This window comes from Arachis hypogaea, chromosome 14, assembly GCF_003086295.3.
Source record: "Arachis hypogaea cultivar Tifrunner chromosome 14, arahy.Tifrunner.gnm2.J5K5, whole genome shotgun sequence".
Classification (NCBI taxonomy): domain Eukaryota; kingdom Viridiplantae; phylum Streptophyta; class Magnoliopsida; order Fabales; family Fabaceae; genus Arachis; species Arachis hypogaea.
Window position 1 is genome coordinate 5,607,412 of NC_092049.1, and position 20,170 is coordinate 5,627,581.

Below are 20,170 nucleotides of genomic sequence, written 5' to 3' on the forward strand. Positions count from 1 at the left end.
GCTGACGTTAGCACAACGGAAGTTGTGACGGCGGCGGTGGCTCGACGGAAGTTGCGTCGGAAGCTTGAGGTGAGTCAGACTGGAGACGTGAGAGGTGAGAGTGGAGGCTGAGGCTCGAGAGGAGAGGAGAGGAGTGGGTCTGTGCCTTTGGGTGACTAGGGTTCTCTTTTGGCCCTTTCACTTTCAGCATGCAAAACGCAACGTTTTGCCCAAATTTAAAAAACCGGCCGGATCACGGTTCGGTTCGACTGATCGATTCCCGGCCGATTTGGCGGTTCAACTCCGGTTTTTAAAACTGGCGGTTTTACTATCTGTCCGAACCGTATTTAACAGCGGTTCACGGTTCGACCGGTCGGTTCGAACCGGTTTTCAGAACATTGAACATAATTAATCAATTACTCACTCATCAAAATATAAACAGGGACGGTTTCACATGGAAGAATATGGGGCAAGTGCCCCCATTAAAATTTTATGAAGTTCTATGTATTATATGAAACAAAAATTTGTTTGCCCCCATTTAATAAATAAATTTGACCCATTTTAATTTTTTTAAAACTATTTCTGTCTTCATAATGCATAGAAAAAAAATTTACTATCTTATAATAATATTATATTTGATTATTTAATAAAAAATAATTGAATAATAATAAAAAAAAATTAAAAAACAAGTTAGTAATTTAAATCTAAATACCAAAAACGCTATTCTTTTATGTTTTCTAAAATTTTAATTCTCTTTTTTTGTTGGTCGTTTTTTATTTTCTATTTTCTAGTAAGGCTCCTTAATTTTATTCTTTAATTTCTTTTGATTTAATTAAATATTTATTTTTATCTTTTTATATTTTTTAATTCATTCAATTATTTTGTATTTTATTTTGTAGTGAAGTTATTGTATATATTTTTTATTACATGGTTAATAGTTATTGAATAATAAGAACAATAATTTAAATTTTAAAATATAGTAATATTAATTAGTAATAAATAACAATTGAAAAATAAAAGTTAAGATCTAAATACACCTATTGGTGTTTTTTTTTTAAGTTAGCTCTAGTTTTGCTGGTAATAATGACATCGACTGAAAACAAAAATCAGTTATAAATATTATATAAAGTCGATTTTATAATCTTATGAGAGATAAATTTTTAAATGAATATTTAGTGACATATATAAAAAAATAGACATTTAATTGTATTGATAATAAAAGAATTATTCAATTTTTTAAAATATTAAAATTTAAAAGAATAAAATTCTAGTCTTATATGTTATTATTTAAATTACTATACAAGTATTTTAATTTATTAGTTAAATAACTATAAGACTAATTATATTTTATAATAATAAATATAATTATAAAATTATTATCATATTATATATATTTTGCCCCCACTGATAAAATTTTCTGGATCCGTCACTGAGTATAACCCAACTGAATAACTAACAAAAAATAAAAAAAATATCTGAGAGTGAGTTTCACGAAGACACGAAGGTAGAGAAGAGAGAAGACCAACATGTCTAAGCACGAGGCAGACTCTAGCGAGGGAGGGGGAGGCAGCAGCGAAAGACGAGGACGTGGAGCACGGAGACGCGACAGCAAAGTTGCTTGGTACCCACAAACGCTACGGTGCAGTGCAGGGGAGCCACAAACGCGACGGCGCAATGTCAGAGACGCACCGGAGCTGACGAGATGAAGCAGAGGAGTCGGTCGGCGATCACGAGTTCTGGAGTTGGAGTGTGATTGAGAGTGACTTAGAAACTGGTGAAATGGTGAGGAAGAGAAGCCTTCAAGCAGTTGTTTAAGGTTAGGGCTATTCTCTCCCTCTCTCTTAATGAAACGATGTTGTTTTCGTGTTAGGAAGGAAAAAATAAAATTTTCAAACCGGCTGGGTTTTTGCAAAATGCCGATTTGCCGGTTTTTACCATAACTGGACGGTCTGAACCAGTTCAATCTGGCTCTTTATCTTGTCTGATCAGGTGACTCAACCGAACCGACCTATAGTTCGGTTCATCAGTTTTTCAATCCAATCAGTCGGTCCGGTCCAGTTCTTACAACTATGCTCGTACTTTTAAATTTTATAATTTTAAAAATACTCAAATTTTAATTTTTTTTATTTCTAATCTCCTTTTTTAGTTAAATTTTAAAGTGATATTCCAACTTGCATCGAGTCTCAATCTCTCAATTTGCAATTGCCCTAAGTTTTTTCTTAATAATAGTAACTCACGAGATATATTCTGACGAAGAAGTGTACCAAGGGAAGTCACGACGGATAATCAACAGCTATATTACGTGGCTATTCTAAAAGACCACTGGTGTTATTCTCCGGGTCGAATAGTCACAAGCAGACCATAATCTTTGGGTTTGGGCTTGTTTTGGACGAGAGTATTCCTTCTTACACGTGGATGCTGCAAAACTTGTTACAAGTGATGTGCAACAAGATTCCTTCCGCTGTTCTCACGGACAGGAATGACGCTATGATTGCAGCTGTTCAGGGAATATTTCCAAGGGCAAGGCACCAATTGTGTGTGTGACACTTGCAAAAGAATGTTACATCAAACTCAAATGATGAAATATTTTAGGAGGTGTTCTCTAAATAACTATATGCTGATATGGGAATTGATAATTTTGAAAGGGATTGGACACAAGCGGCCGATAAGTACGGATTGCATGAAAAACTATGGACAACACATAGGTACAAGAAGAGGGAGATGTTGGCCAATGTCTACTTGTGACACAAGTTTTGTGCATGTTTCAGGAAAATTTCGAGTTGTGTAGGTATCAATGCGATGTAAAAAATTCCTAAGTTCTAGACATAGCATTCTTAAACTTATTCAGAAGTCAGAACCTTGAGTTGCTTATCCGGAAATACAACAACAACGAGCTTCTAGCCTAGTTTAATTCATATATAGCATGTCGGTCATGATGACTTGCTTAGATCCACTTGAGAGATGTGTCGCCAATGTGTATACACGAGCTATTTTTATAGAAGTTAAAAAGGATATTGATGCTATTGGTGTGGTTAACTTTGTTGGTAGACAACGGGTATCGATGACAATGGTGTATACTATGGAGGAGTATGGTAACCCCAGAAGGTATTTTGTTACACTGATCGATCACATACTAGTAAAGTTAGAATGTCATTGTGATTTTTGGGGACGAAGAGACTATCCGTGTAAGCACATTTTCTTCAAGATAAGTATGACCACATAACGGCCATACCAAAGCGGTTGATCCTAAAAAGGTGGACCAAAAGGACCAAAGCAATAGATGAATACGTGGATGACACTGATGATTTAGGTGAAAGGAGGTTTTGTATATAGTTGAATAAAACTTACTGCTTTTTATATTCATTATTATTTCAATAGTTACCTAAAAACAATAGGTATTGGTTAGAGCCATGAAATCGCTTCTTTCAAAATTTAAGAGGATAGAAGGAGGTATATAAATGATTATATCTACTTTAATACGCACTCTTACGCAACAATATCTTTTTAGGTTTGCATGAATTTTTTTTGCATAGATATATTTTTTTCTTTTTTAGATTAAATCATAGACTTTTATGGTCATGTGCCACCTGCTGCACTCCCTCAAGCATGGCAAGAATCGGTAAGTTGGTGAATATAACTGGAAATTTCATGTTTAGTACGTTGTCTTCACCCTGATTTTTAGAGAAACATTAGAGTGTGGCTTTTGAGTTGAGTTTCTACCCTCATTGATCTGACTCTTGTCTCAGAATGAATATGATGTTATACAAACACAAGCCTTGGCTGGTGGCTACCAAGGAGAGTGGCAGGAGTACCAGTATGCTGAATAGCTGGCTTACCCTGATCAATACCTTCAGCAAGATATGCAGACTTATGATTTTCAAGCGGGTTTAGATATGCCACAAGATCCACGTTTTATGACACAAAAAGAGAAAGATCGAGGTTTGGGATCAGTATTTAAGCGAGATGATCAGAGACTTCAACAACTGAGGGAGAAAGATGTCCGAGAAAAAGACCCCAATTTCATTTCTGAGAGTTATTCTGAATGATAGCCACCCAAGATATACGTGATCATCTATATCTTTATCACAACACTTTAAACTTTTTTACAAGTCAATGGCCACATCAATGTCACAGATTTCACCCGTATGATTTTGCCTCAAGACACGGTAGAAACTAGGAGCTTAGAGGCTGACCCAATATACTATTGGCACTGCAACAAACAATATTCATACCACAATAGCCTCATAAGTCATAATAACAACACTAAAAACATAATAACAAACTAATCATAGCATCATAATTTCATATGGAAGAACTGTGTGACTCAACTTGGTCAACGAAATTATTTAATTAATACAACTTTTTCTCCTATTAAGTGGATATCAATGCCATTCCCAGTGGTGTCACATCCTCCATTGCATGATTACTTGACCATCCTAAAAAATAGAAACAAGAAGGCATGCCTCTGTGCAGCCAAATAGCTTTCATTTGTGTAAATTGCTTTCAAGCCTTTCGATTGCAGCACTAACACCACTTTTTATGTCTCTCTTATCTAAGTTTTCATTTGCAGCTTGATTCCCTTCATTAGCCGTTTCTATCAGCTTCAAATGGAGCCAACCTGCCAATGTATCATGAGACAAGACTTTCAACAAATATAGTGAAAACTTGGTTGAATATGAGAAATTGCTACCAGATTGAGCATCAAGTGATGCTTCTAATAGCATTATATTCCACAACATATTATATATGAAACTTATGCATCCGCAAAAGTCACATCGACAATCTGAGCTGACAAAGTATCAAGAAATATAGCTATGTTACCAAGAGGAAAGCAAAATGTTGCTCCCAAAACTGATCCTAGCATCATGTTCCTCGCCAACGTCGTGATCCTGGCACTAAAAAGGGAAACAATCTATTAATACAATGAAATAAATGAAAAATGAATTTTTTTTGTGATTCAGTCCATGTTATAAAGAGTCTAGTGGCAGAGTATCATTTCTTACATATTAAACCAAAAGCTGAAGTAGTAGCTGAACCAGCACCAACAACATTAAAAACATCATGCACACCTCGCTGCTCTGCAAGTATATTTTGAAAGCCATAAAATGCAGCAGTAAACATTCCAAGGCGTACTCCTCCAACTATTGAGCCTAGTGTAACCCTAATGAACCGTTTCTTCATAGCATCTCTCATCAAACGATATTGCTCACGTTTGTCTTCTGTATTTCCAAGCATCAATGTCACTTCTGCGTCCTTGCTCTAGCAAAACATTAGGAACTTATAAATACCATGACTAAAATTGGATAATAAAGAATAAAACCTCCACCTTCACATACTTGACAACAGAATGTTTAATCAACAAAGAAAAGATAAACCATAGCACTATGTTCATGGGTTTTGTTTCTCTGTCTAAAGAAAATGCTAGCAAGGTTTATTTTTGCATTCAGATATTAGCATTCATTCCATCTATTAATTATTGAAGTGGGTCATGTATTTTTCTCCTCAACTTCATAGCAATACATTAAAAGGAAAACAAGCTTATACAAATAGTAGAAAAGAGTGAAACTTCACATTAGATGACATGAATAAAAAGGATATATACTATCTATTGTGACAAAACAGAAACATCTTTGCATTCATTTAAGAAAGTAAGTACTCAGTTATTCTTTGTACTGCAATTGCAATTCAACAAATTAAAACAACTCCAGCCTTTTTAGCTTAAGCTCTTGAAAACCTACAAATGGATAAAGTATACCTTTATGCCAGCCTGTTGATGGGAATAGACAATCTTTTGACATCTTTATGGTACACTAAGGTAGCGTTTGTTTGCGAGACAGAGACCAAGAGACAGAGAGACAGAGACCAAGAGACAGAAATAAAAATAAGTACTAGTATTGTGTTTGGTGTGAAAATATACAGGACTGAGTTATGTCTCAGTATCCTGTTTGGTTTAAAATAAAACTAGAGACTAAATATTGAAAATGACGAAAATACCCTTAAATTTAACTAACAACCCTACCCCCAAATCAAATTTCATTTTACTCAGCATGTAACCCTAACCCCCTTTCTCCTCTCCTCTACCCTCTCTCCTTTCCTCTCCCGTGAAAGAATCCCGGATTCTGAGCCGCCGCCGGTAGCACCTCCACGGGTCCGAACGACGATGACCCCTCTCCAATTCTCCACCAGTTCATCTTCGTGGCGCCAGTTTCTCTCCATGGTTTGTAACGTTGCTGCAGTCTGCGACCCCTGTATGCTCTTCATTTGCTCGTCGTAATTTTTTGTGCAAGAGAGAATCACTCCAACGTTGCTATATTAAATGATTAATTAAAATATTTTACTTATTTTATTTCTCTCATTTTCCCCCTTTAGCCATTGCTATTTCTCGAGATCACAAGCCGGAGCAAACGGACGAGAGGCAAAGGATTGAAAATGCTGGTGGCTTGTTATGTGGGCTGGTAAGGTCTTATTATAGTTAGCATTCATGAATTGAATTATAGATTCATATTGTTTATATCTTTGAAAACTTCACTTACAGGAACCTGGAGAGTTGGTGGCGTTCTTGCCGTTTCTCGTGCTTTCGGTGATAGACTTCTGAAACAGTATGTTGTTGCTGATCCAGAAATCTAGGTGTGCTTCGAATTCCAGTATTTCTTATATTCGTAGTTTTATCTCTGTTCGTATCCATATACATTCCATAACTTATATATATATATATATATATACACGGTTCACATCGAAAAGCATCCTGCCAGTTAATTGAATAAAGAAAATTCTGATTCGAACAAGATTTGATGTTTCTGAAAAGAGTGTTGTGAATCTTTCAATCAATGTAAATATGCAAACATTTTTATAGTTCTTTAAGGAAAAGTGCTAGTAACAATAAGAATCGTGTAATACAGATCTCTGCATAAAAAATTTGTCTCTCGACTGGTCTTTATCATCGCTACCTGGCTTTTAAACCTTAACCCCTGTTTGCCTCTCTATATTCTGGTTACTGATTTATTTGTGATATTGCAGGAAGAAAAAGTTGATAGCTCTCTCTACCAGTTTTTTATTTTTTTCAATTTGTCTCCAATGGGTGTTTAAACCACCATGTTCAATTAACACAATTGTATCTGATAAAGACTTTGATATAACACCAAGAATTCAAACCCATGATCCAGGAAGCTGTTGCAATAATAAAGAAAATTGATGATGCAGAGAAGGCGGCAAAGAAGTTGATGCAAGAAGCATATCAGAGAGGTAGTTCCGACAACACTACTTGTGTTGTGGTTCGTTTCTTGACGAACCAAGGTGCTGCTTCTGGTACTAGCTCCGGCTAAAGCGTCTCTTGGACACAAAGGGTAGTGCATAGTTGGTAGTTGGTGCAGTGGAGATGTGACAAATGGCAAAATGTGTTCTATCATATTTTGATCATAGGCATATTCCATTTTAGCTGTGTGCCATGCAAGAATTAGAAAAATTAATTTGAAGACTCACCTACTATGGTCCTCTAGCATAGCTATATTTTATTTCAGAATTTCTTACTTCCACAATTGGTTTGTATTTGTAGCTAGGAGAGATTGTTGTGTAAAAAGTACTTGTTTATTGTTGTTTCCCTTCATGTGTGCAAGCATATATATATATATATGATGTCTTATGTTGTAGTGAGGATTGTAACAAAAGTGTTTGATGCACAACAATGTACTGTCACTATTGCTCAAAAGGAATATCAAGACAGCTATGAATGCTTGTTTAATCTAAGATCTGTTTAATAGAATATGTTATTTGTGTTCTGAATTTAGCAACTATGTGCATCTTTTCCCACTTCTTCATGTACATACTTCAATAAAACCAATATAAACAGTATCGGTTCACCAAAATTTCTATAAGACTCATAAACACAAATCTACTACTTCAAAAGCATATTGATAGTTTATCAGAATGGGACAGTTGATAACAAAAAATTATCAAAATTTTCAATACATACCAAAATAAAGGCATTAGCAAAATAAAGGCATTACCAAAGTATCTATCCAAAGGCATTAGCAAAATAAAGGCATTACCAAAGTATCTATCCAAACTTATGCCAAGCATAAGTTTGTAACTTAAACCATCTTAAAAATATAACCATCTCACAAAATACTAAAACACTATAGTAAAAAACTTAATACCCTTAACCAACACTCAACTTCATATAATGGAACGCACAAGGCCAATCATCTGTGAATCTGTCAAACCCCAGAAGTGTGCATACACATTAGGACTCTCAGCAAACTTCAAAATTGCTCTCACCACCTCGTCATCACCGAACCCAAGCTGTGCGAGCTTCTCCCCAACCTTAAACTTCTCATTCACACCAACAATGGCATTAGCAATTAGTTGGGCATTCTTCCTTTGGTCAGCCGAAGATTGCTGGATATGGTCAGCCATCCTCTCCAAAACGTCAGCTTGCTTTCTCTTCCTCCCATATCGCCTTGTGCTTCCTGCACTCGCACCGGCTTCAGAATGTGATGCTTGTCCTTGCATTGCTGGGCCTCCGTCAAAATCTGATTGTGGAGACATCTCGGAGTCATCAAATCCAATTGTAGTGTCTTCCGTCTCTTCGTTAACCTGTTCCTCCGCATCGAAGCCACTAACTGCTGCTGATCCTGTCGCTCTATCCCTGCCAAATATACCCTCTAGCCGGTGGAAAAGAGGAAATGGCTTGCCAGGACTGTAGAATTTCGTTGGATGTGCCTGGGAAAATATAAACCCGATTTAACAAACATTAATGAGGTTCATGCTGTACAACTAGTTACATTTAAATATAAATGTCTTTTATTTAAATATAATAAATTCAGCAACAACAAAGCGAACACAAAGGTCTATTGATAATTTTCATTTCATTTTTCAACCACATGTTAATTGTTCTAACTATTCACTGTGAACTAAAAACTACAGGGATTCAGAAAAGTCTTGTGATCCTAAAGAAATAAAACTAAACAATTTTCTCATTGCCCCGGCTGAGAAAAAATGCTTAAGGCATGCAATTCCAGAGAGATTTACCAAGTTTAGAAATGCCATTATGATCCAAGAGAGCATTTTAGGGAGTCCATGTGGAGATGATAACAGCATCAGAAAAAAATATGATTAACTCAACTATGGTGGCAATAGAGAGATGATCTTATGATCCAAAATTCCAAACGCAGCAGAAAAAAAAATATAATTAACTCAAACTGAGCTGCCATGTTAATACTATTGTTACAGGCCAAACAAACATGCATCAAGAACAAAATTTAAATCTTGCAGTAAAGTTAATTTAAATCTTCAACCATCAAAACAACGAAGAACAAAATTATTAGAACAACACAAAAAAAATTAGAAACCAAAACTAATTTAGAAAAGAAGCAAGCACAAATCCACCATTTTATTTTACCAAGCATGAATCACACTCACCTTCAACCATGCATCAAGGACGTCTTTCGAATCAACCTCGACACATTGTTTCTCATTATTCCACCCGAACCCACTGCATCCAAGCATATCAGCGGCGTACTGATACTTCTCCTTCAACCGCTTGTGCTTATTCTTGCAGTGCTTCGCAGTCAAGGTACAACCGGGGAAGGCCTCCAGCATCTTCAGAGCCAGTTTCTCGAATGTTTCTGGTTTGAACTGCCCACAGTCGGCCCTCTGACCATCCACCACAAACTCCTCCATGAAGCCAACAAAAGCATTAGTCTCTTCATCACTCCACATGCGTTTGTTCTCCATTTTTACCTACACAAATTAAGATAATCAACCTTGTGCAACAATCATTTCTGTGTATATGAATTAAGAATCTTAAAATCAATTAACATAATGTAACTAAAAATAATAAAATAGCAAACAATAACACAAATGACTACAATTTATCCACAGCCTACAATTCATGCCATAAGCAAGTACAAATATGTAAAACTGAACTAGGAATATTTAGTTTGCATTACAAACAAAGAGGTGCCATTACAATATTTCTCGTCTCAACAAGTGATACAAATTAAAATTGTTCCATTACAACAATACTCAATTGATAACAATGTTCATTACGCTGCAAATACAACACTACTCCATATGACGTGTACGCCACTCTTCATACATCTCAATTGCTATGTTGTCACGCCAGTGAGACCACTCGTTCGTGTTTTCAACCACATCAATCATTCCATCTTGTGCTTCATCTCCATCAAGCATAAATTCATCCAATATGCTACCTTCCTCCTCCGGATCCATACCCATACTCTTTCGAATGAAATTTTGAAGCAAACAACAAGCAATAATTATCTGAGATTGTGTCTTTATAGGGTAAAAGCTAGGGCTTCTTAAGATGGACCACCTCTTCTTCAGCAAACCAAATCATCGCTCAATGATATTCCTGGCGGAAGAATGAACCCTATTAAAATATTCTTGGTAATTGCGCGGTGCACGTGCTCCTTGGGCCCACTCTCTAACATGATATCGAGTTCCTCTATATGGTGCTAGAAAACCCGGACCATTTGTGTAACCAGCATCAACTAAATAGTAATTACCTACAGACAAGTAATGCAACCAACATAAGCTTAACTATTGTGAACTCAAGCTATATGTACAGGCTTATATCTAAGGATGGCATAATTACCGTGGGGTATCTTAAGACTATTACGACGAGTTATTGCATCCCGAAGTACCCGCGAATCAGATGCCGATCCCTCCCATCCACTGAGTACATAAACAAAACTCATCTCCCGGTTACACACTCCTAAGACATTGGTGCAGATTTTACCCTTTCTTGTTCGGTATTTTGCCTTCTCATACTCGGGAACTGTCACCTCTATATAAGTGACATCTAATGCTCCCAAGCAACCCTATCATCCATAGAAAGTTATCATACTCAGATATAGAATCCTTCAGGCAAGTATGAATCAAACACAACATTGAATAAGCTCTACCTTAAACCTTCTCCATGTGGGGTCAAGACAATCCTCTTCAACTGGTGTAGCCTTGGCAAACAAAATGCTTTGAATACGTATTACAGACTTCAAAACTTTATTAAAATACTTACTAACTGTCTCGCCGGACCTACAAAATCTAACTTGCAGACTACGATTTTTTTTGTGATGCGCTAAGATAATTAAGAAAGTCGCAACCTGCTCCGGCAGGCTTACATGACCATCTTCATTAAGTCCTCCTTAAACTTCGAGCAACTCACACAAATTAGCAAAGGCATTTGTGTTCATTCTCAACTCCCAAATACAATTCCTATCACCCTCACCAACAATATGCTCTAAAGCCTCACGTCTAATTCTACTATTCATTCTTCCACCTAACGACAGTTGGCCACTAGTTCTATCCCTAAAGTAAACAAATAGCGTAAGCACAAAGAACAACATCAAATCTTCATTCTTGGATCTCATATCTTCATAAAAATACACGCATCGCTTAATAATTTCCGACCGCTCCATTTCTTCCTAGCAAAGTCATTACATTAAAAAACGCATAAACATTCAAGTTAATCTAACACTTCTTCATGCAAAATCTACTTTATTATCTTAGACCCAGAAACAAGAATAAAAAAACTGCAATAAAAAGATATCTAACTCTATTTACTTCTCAACTTTAATTAAGTTTCAACTGAAAATCAAAACAGGAAATACAATATAAACATAATAAAAAATTTATATGAAAGTACTTGAAGAGGGTGTCTTGAGTCAAAATCACAAAACAAGAATTCCTCCCATGCATTGGTGTTAGTGCAGGCAGAGTTGGATGGATGAAGTGTACTGCTTGTTGTCTAAAATCTAGAAACTAGAGCTTGTAGTTAACAAAAGTATGAACTAAATTTCCTTTACGTTTATACTTTCAAGTTGCTACTGTGTCCTTTTTAGTTACTAGGATTGTGTTTAGCAAGTATGAGATGAGAAGTTTTTAGATGTTTCCAAAGCAATTTTTATTTACTTATTTTGGGTAGTACTCAGCACTATTCATTACATTAGATAGAGATAATTTAGTTATTACACATTGCAGTAAAGAAAGAAGAGAGTAAAGAAAAAACTTTATTCAGATTGGAAAACACAAATTAAGCAATAAGGAAACCCCAAACAACATTAAAAAAAGTAAAAAACTGATTTAAACTCCCCCCATCAACATGTATCGGCTTAAACTAATATATAGACCAAGTGAGTGTGTGCTATTTTTTTTTCTGGATCTGTTCAAGTAATCATCAAACCAAATTTTAGCATAAACTCCAATATTGTTGTGTTCAACATGTAAGGAGTATTAAACTCAAATTTTAGTAAACTTGAGGATTTTGCAAAGAGCATACATCTAAATGGGATGTTCTGTTACCTCATACCATGAAAATTTTTTCAATAAATCACCCGTGCATAAGCTTTATATGCAATAGCGATAGAGGGGGGAAAATGATTCAATACATTGTGCAAAAAAGCATAACAGTAATTATAGTTACCTATAAACAAATAAATTGCAACCATCTCTATGCAGATTGTGATACTCCTGTTAAGCTTCACCCTTGTTTTAATTAAGTTTAGAGAACAAACATTCATCCGCTCAAATATATATGTTAATAATTGTAGCCTACCTAACAATAGTTTTAACTTATAAACCAGCATGCTGTTATAAAGTTGCATCTATTGTGGTTTGAAGCTGCACTAATCTAAGTATTACAAAACAAACAAAAACATCGAAACTTATTACAATGGCCAAACTTAATCACTGACTCTTTTATCAAACTGACCAAACTTCACAATTGATCCCAGATTGTTCAGTAATTAGTTCTTAGGAGACAAAAATAGAAGGTAAACATCATAAACTCATGTTATTATAAAGCTGAAATAAATGGGTTAATTAGCTTGGCTTTCGTTCTCATCAAAGAAACTTTCACAAATTAGGGCAATTTGGGAAAAGATGAAAGGAACAAATCCACGGATTAGGGCATGATGGAAAAGATGAAAGAAATCAGTAAATTAAACAACTTTTGTATATAACTAACCTGGGTCAGAGCAGTTAGGACGAGGAGTTGATGGTTGACGTCGACAGCAACTGAGGAGAGGCGGCAGCTTCGTTCTTCGACTTTCCTGTGAAGGTGAGAGAGGGGAGATGAGAAGATGGGGACCAAGAACATGAACTTGCAAGTGGCAAACCACTTACCTAGCGGTGGCGAGGCCAGCGGCGCGGTGAGGCAGCGGCTGTTCTTCAGATGGTGCTTCAAAGGCTGCGTGGCTGTTTTGAAGAAGAATAAGAAGATGGAGTAATTTTGAAGAAGCCCTGATTTACAAAGGATAATTTTGGAATTATTGAATTAGAATAGGGATAATTTAGGTACAAATTATAATTGAAATTACTGTCCCCGTCTTTAAAATTTTCTGTCTCCAGTGTCCCTACTTTTTGAAGGTACTGAAATACTGAAATTTGAAAGACAGAGACAGAAATTTTAGTTCCAGTCTCTACCTCAACAAACATAATACTGAATTTCTGTCTTTCAGTTTCAGTTCCAGTCTCTGTAAACAAACGCTACCTAATGGATTGGTTTACTCCTTCCTTCTGAGGTTACTAGTTCCCCAAGAAAATAAATCTCATCAAGCAAGAAGGATTGAGCAAAAATTCTAACATTTTTGGATTATGAATAAACAATATCAAAGATAAAGTTGAAGTAAATTTAACTCTAAATAGTTTCTTACCATGTTATGGAAGGTAGCTTAGCGTTATATACAAGTAGTTTTTTAAGGAAAATAAATCCTCTGCATCCACACAAAAAGAAAAAAAAATTTCTTTCGACATCAACACCAAAGTGTTATTCATGACACATCTAATAGTATGCAAAAGAAGATCACTTTCATACACGGAGTTACACGCAACATTGAATTCTATAATGTAAAGAATGAAATCCATGATTGTAGTCTGGATGTTAGCAGTAACACCCGTTCTGTATTCAGCATAAAACACTCTCGTAGCCATATGGGGGAAAAATGAAGAAAAAGGAATCGAGGCCTCTTGTAATCAGAACTTACAACAGAAGCAGCTGCCTCCTTGCTACCGCCGTATAACATGCCAGCAAATATTCCAATAACAGTTGTTGTACCCCAGTTAACATTTCCCGCTAACTTTGGGGAGGCCTAGTAAAGGAAATTAGATAATATAAATGAAACTAATAATTGAATGAACTCAGGATGGTGAAGGCAAACACATTTCTTAGTTATCTTCAGGAACCTAGAAGAAAAGGAAATGGGCCCAAATCAATGCTTTTCCCAATTTACTAAATTATTTCCAGTATACCAATACAGATTGACTTAGGGTTGATCAAATACATATTCACTATATTAATATCTTTGTGCAGTGGCAAGGAAACCAGTTCACTTACCAATACCTTCATATAAACAAGGAAATTCTAGTGAACCCTACTCAAATTCTTTGCCTAATGCTACTATATCAAATATTGCAGCTAGATCAATTTAAGAATAATAATGATATAAAATTGAGGAATAAAGAAAGATGTGAGGAGTTTCGTACAATCGGTGCGGGGGATTCTGCGTCGTCGGTGGCTTCCATGGCGGTAAACGCCGTAAAATGGAAACGGAGTTGTGTACGGAGAAATTAGTTAAATTAGGTAACTGAATCGAAGTGGAAGGAGCTCTAAATTCTCAATTTCTCATCGTCAAATCTGCCCACGTTCTGATCGGCGTCGCCACTGCCAGTCGTGACTCGTGAAAACAACTTCCTTCCTCTTTGTCAGTCAATGTCACCTTTTGTTGTGACACTTGATTCTTCGCCAGTCCATTCACCCGAATTTTTAAAAGAGTATTTAGACGTAAAGATCAATGTGGCTATTACCAATTAGTAAAATTGAAAGACCTTACTGCAGAGTATTTATTAACATTGCAAGCAATATGTCCCCAAAATGGAAGTTTACAATAAAAAAATAAAACAATATAAACAATGTAACACTGCAGAGTATTCATTTAATTACTTAACTAATCAGAGTATAGTTTACATATAATTTCTTCATAGTTACTATCTTATATATAGTGTGTACCGCTAATACAAATCTAAATCTCACCATTAGTAAAATTCAGTTCTAGCTTTCTTTCAATTTTTTCTTCGTTTATCTGCTACCATGAATTATAATAGTAAATGAATAGCATAATATTTTTAAAGTTAAATATCAAAATTAGCTTATAGAAAATCTTTTGTTCAAAATCAAATCTAGCTTTTACATAAGAGCAAGATTCTATTAATATTTAAAAAAATGAACAGCACGATTGCTTCAGAGTGATCAATATTGCTTTATTCAACAACAACTAAGAATGTATAATTTCAAAAATTAAACAAAAAATAAAACAATTAACACTTTAACATATAACATTCCCCAAAAATTATAAACTAACCTGACTGAGTGACTGGAGAAGACGACGCTGGAGCCTGAAGTAAGCTGGCTGCTGAAGAAGGAACGGCTGACTGAAGACGAAGCTGGCTGCTGAAGAGGGAACCGCGAACAACGATGCTGACAGAGATACCGACTGAGATGCCAATAATGAAGAGAAAGTTGGTTGCTGCGTCGCTGCTGCTACCAGGAAGACGATGCACCAGATGGTCCCACGGACGAGGTGGAGAAGACGATGCGCCTGACACCTAATGGAGAAGGACGATGAAGATTGGAGAAGCTGGTTGCATGGTAGGAGGAAGCGCTGCCTCTGCTAGGGTTTCTACTTTCTGGGTTTACTCCATGGTTGCGCCGTTAGTGAGATAGTATTAGGGTTATGGGTTGAAAAACATATAAAAAGTCATATATATATATTATTTAATTAATTATGATCGAGTTTATGGGTTGGTTTGGGTTTCGCGCCCCCAAAACTGATACCCAAACCAATCATCAGCAAATGTCATCGGTTTGGTTCGGGTTGGACCCGATTACCCGTTGGTTCCAGAACCAATTTAATTAGTTCGGTTCGGGTTCAGACGGGTAATCGGATACCCGCTACCCGTGCTCACCCCTTCTGTCTGGGTTTACTCCATGGTTGCGCCGTTAGTGAGATAGTATTAGGGTTATGAGTTGGAAAACACATAAAAAGTCATATATATATATATATATATATATGTAATTAATTATGATCGGGTTCACGGGTTGGTTTGGATTCCGCGCCTCCAAAACCGATACCCAAACCAATCATCAGCAAATGTCATCGGTTTAATTTGGGTTGGACCCGATTACCTGTCGGTTTCAGAACTAATTTAATTGGTTCGGTTCGGATTCAGACGGGTAATCGGGTACTGGCTACCCGTGCTCACCCCTAAATTTGTTAGTAACAAATACATGACTTCTCTTATTTTATGTATTTTGCATATTCAAAAAAAATGGGGAAAGCTAACCCTAAAAGTGATACGGTTGTTGGAAGTACTTCTTCTCCAAGTGCAGCCACTCCCGCTGCTGAGAACCATGGTCTTTCTGGTTGAACATCGCAAAGTCCAGCTCCCCCACCGTTGCCTGCCTCAAATCCTTCATCAGAAACACAAATCGAAGCTGCTGGAACTACTGGCGAGCCTCCCAAAGAGGTAAAACGTAAACCCAGTAGAGCACCTAGTAGTGTTTGGGTGCATTTTTCTAAAAGTTCTCCTAATGAAGCCTGCTGCAACTATTGTAAAAAAAATATATATGCATGCAATAGTTCTAGTCATGGTACAACAAACTTTCATAAACATTTAAGAATTTGCACTAAAAACCCTCATAAGCAAGCTGAAAAGGGCAGAAAACTATTGCACTTGGGAGCCAATTTGAGGATGACCCTAATGCAGTCACTATGAAGCTTGTTGATTTTAATCAAGAGGAAACTCGTCTTGCTCTTGCAACTATGATAATTGTTGATGAACTTCCTTTTAAATTTGTTGAGGCTCAAGGCTTTAGACAATTTATGAGTAAAGCACAACCTAGGTTTAAGGTTCCCTCCCGTTGGACAATTGCTAGAGATTGTATGGCTTTGTTTAGATATGAGAAAGAGAAGTTGAGAAATTTGTTATCTGAAAATCGCCAAATGGTTTCCCTTACTACCGATACTTGGACCTCAATTCAGAATTTGAATTATATGTGTGTGATTGCGCATTATATTGATGAGTCTTGGAAATTGCATAAAAAATATTGAATTTTGGTTTGATTACTGATCATAAGGGTGAAACTATAGGGAGAGCTTTAGAACAATGCTTGCAAGAGTGGGGTATTAGAAGGATATGTTGTGTAACTGTTGACAATGCTAGTGCTAATGGTGTTGCAATTTCGTATTTACTTAGAGGCATGGGTGATTGGAATGGGTCAACATTGTTAAATGGGGAGTTCATGACTTCATGCATATGAGATGTTGTGCTCACATATTAAATCTAATTGTCGGTGATGGTATGAAAGAGATTGATAGCTCAATAACTAAAATCAGAATTGCATGCAAGTTTGTTAGGTCATCTCCTGTTAGGATGCAAGCTTTTAAGAGGTGTGTTCAAGAGGCTAATATAACTTGTAAAGCTAGTGTAGTGTTAGATGTGCCTACTAGGTGGAACTCTACCTATTTGATGCTAGAGGCTGCTGAGAAGTTTGAATCGGCTTTTAGTCGGCTTAGTTATCAAGACTCATTTTATTTGTTGGCGCTTGAGTCTGAAGGAGGACCTCCTGATGCTAATGGTTGGAAAAGGGCACGTGTGTTTGTGAAGTTCTTGAAAATATTTTATGATGCAACTCTTACTTTTTCTGGTTCTTTGAATGCTACATGTAATAATTTTTTCAATAAATTGTGTGACATTCAAAGAACTTTGAATAAGTGAAGAAAGAATAATGATGTTGGTTTGCAAAAGATGGCGACACAAATGAAAGTAAAACTAGACAAATATTGGGAGCGTGATGGCATAAATTACTTTCTCTTTGTGGCTGTTTTTCTTGATCCTCGTTACAAGTATGAGTATGTTGAATTTTGTCTTAATCGAGTGTATGGGTTGAATCAAGCCAAAGATATGTTGAAAAATTGAAGGATATCATTCATAAGTTGTTTGAGTATTACTCCATGATATATCCGCTTCCGGATGGTAGTTCTTCTAGTAGTTTTAATTCTAGCATTGCCTCTCATGATCATGGGGTTGGTGGTGAAAATGCAAATGAGGAGGAAGATGGCTTCGAAGATGAGTTTAGATTGAGGGTTAAAAAAAATCAAGGTGAGGTCAAAAGAAATGAATTGGAAAGATACATGGAAGATGATGTGGAGGATAACATTCCCGGTTTTTACATTTTGCGTTGGTGGAAATTGAAATCAATGAAGTATTATGCTCTTGCTCACATGGCTAGGGATTTGTTGGCTATTTCCGTCTCTACCGTGTCTTCTGAGTCGGCATTTAGTACTAGTGGTCGTGTGCTTGACTAATTTAGAAGCTCATTAAGTCCTTCTACTATTGAGTCTCTAATTTGCTCACAAAATTGGTTGAAGACTCAAGAGAAGATGTATGACTTAAAGCAAGAACTTGAGGACCAAGAAAAACTTGAATTAGGTAACTATTTTTAAATTATATTTCTTTAAATTATTATGTAATTGTTGTTATTGTTGAGTCTCTAATAATAATTTAATTACTGTTAATGTAGAGCTTTCACCTTTAACAATATCTAATCAAGCCATTGGAGTTGATGTTGTTTACAACAATTTGAGGTTAACATTTTTTCATTAATTATTTATTTGTTGAATTACTTTTAATTAATCAATTTTATATATTGACATTAGCTAATTATATGCTGATTTTTTGAAGGTCACAACTCCTCTCTTGAATATGCTTGGTTGATGGAGCGAAGGATTATGGAGTGAAGACTTTGAAAATTAGACAAATATTTCTATTGCACTTTTGTATTTAGCTTCTAATGTTTAGATTTTAATGTGTTTTGGTTTTAGCTTCTTTCAAAGATTATTCACTAGATTTTTGTATTTAACTTCTAATATTTCTATTGCACTTTTATATTTTCATTAGACAAAGATTATTCACTATTAATACGTTTGGATTTTGATGAGTTTAGTTTTTAATGTATTTGGTGTTTAATATGTTTGTATTATTTCTATTGATGTTACATGTTTATTGTATTTGTTGAATTTTTAAGATAAAAATTTGCCAATTTGGTTTTTTTATGAATTTCAAAGTTATCGGGTACCCGCTACCCGAACCGAATCAATCCGCTCTTAATCGGTTTGGTTTGGTTTGGTTCGGGTACAAGTACAAAAAAATATAAATCCGAACCAAACCGAACCAATTATTTTTTGATCGGTTCGGTTCTAATTTTATCTTGAACCTGAACCAAACCGACCCGTGCTCACCCCTAGTGGTTATTGCTTGTGGAGCATTCATTGAATTCTCTTACACTTTGTTTGGTTTAGAAGAATTTGGAAAGTAAAAAAAAATACATGAAAAAAATTAGTTTTTTATTGTTTAGATCAAGAAAGAAAATGAATAAAAAATATAAAAGTATATTTAAGACTCATATTAAAATTTTCTCTCCAAAATTGAAAAAAAAAACTTAGATTATAATGAAAAAATTGGGTAAAATTACAAATTTGTCATTATAATATTAGTATATTATAATTTATAAAGGATATTAATGTAATTTTATTTAGATATGATTTTCTCTCTTCTTATTTTTCCTTCCATTCAAATAAAAAAAATTTCTTCTACTTTCTTTTTTTTCATTTTCTCTTCATCCAAACAACACAAAAAAAATTAACTTTTTCTTCTATTTTCTTTTCTCTCATTTTCTTTTCATCCATTTTCTTTCCACTCATTTTTCATTTTACATCCAAACAAAGTGTTAAAGAGCCACAAAATTACAAAATTTTCTGCCATGTTTTAATTATGACTTTAAAATTTGTTTGCTACCAAGTCCGTCCAATATTAGAAAATTTGAGGGCTGCTATCAAAACTACCAAAATACTCTGTGTAATGAGCATGTTACACATTTAGTATAACATAAATTATCTTATTTTTATTATCTTATCTTGTAATTTATAAATTAAATAGTTTCTATTTATTATTTTTAAATAGGAACAAATATTTAATACTAGAAAATTAACCGGTGACAAATATTTGAGATTTTTATGTAATTAGATGATATTGAAATATTAAAGTTGTTATTTTATTCTACTTTTTAAATAAAAACAGTAATAGTTATGTAAAATAATATTATATACAATTATGT

General features: G+C 35.3%; 1 protein-coding gene and 3 long non-coding RNA genes across 4 annotated transcripts; 1 reads left to right on the forward strand and 3 right to left on the reverse strand.

Annotated features, from left to right (window-relative positions):
* Positions 1 to 4,251: 4,251 nt before the first annotated feature.
* Positions 4,252 to 4,855, reverse strand: LOC112741167 (uncharacterized). The gene is made up of 2 exons (XR_011870559.1): positions 4,801 to 4,855; positions 4,252 to 4,597 (listed from the first exon to the last, which is right to left on the reverse strand). It is a non-coding gene; the product is annotated as an uncharacterized lncRNA (long non-coding RNA).
* A 116-nt stretch (positions 4,856 to 4,971) lies between these two features.
* Positions 4,972 to 6,240, reverse strand: LOC140173011 (uncharacterized). The gene is made up of 2 exons (XM_072215515.1): positions 6,040 to 6,240; positions 4,972 to 5,238 (listed from the first exon to the last, which is right to left on the reverse strand). Exons 1-2 carry the CDS (start codon positions 6,238 to 6,240, stop codon positions 4,972 to 4,974), a joined length of 468 nt encoding a protein of 155 aa, XP_072071616.1.
* A 121-nt stretch (positions 6,241 to 6,361) lies between these two features.
* LOC112741170 (uncharacterized) lies at positions 6,362 to 7,020 on the forward strand. Its single transcript, XR_003171387.2, has 3 exons — positions 6,362 to 6,434; positions 6,515 to 6,606; positions 6,997 to 7,020. It is a non-coding gene; the product is annotated as an uncharacterized lncRNA (long non-coding RNA).
* Positions 7,021 to 13,786: 6,766 nt separating this feature from the next.
* Positions 13,787 to 14,805, reverse strand: LOC140173127 (uncharacterized). Its single transcript, XR_011870560.1, has 2 exons — positions 14,482 to 14,805; positions 13,787 to 14,087 (listed from the first exon to the last, which is right to left on the reverse strand). It is a non-coding gene; the product is annotated as an uncharacterized lncRNA (long non-coding RNA).
* Between the last annotated feature and the right edge of the window lie 5,365 nt (positions 14,806 to 20,170).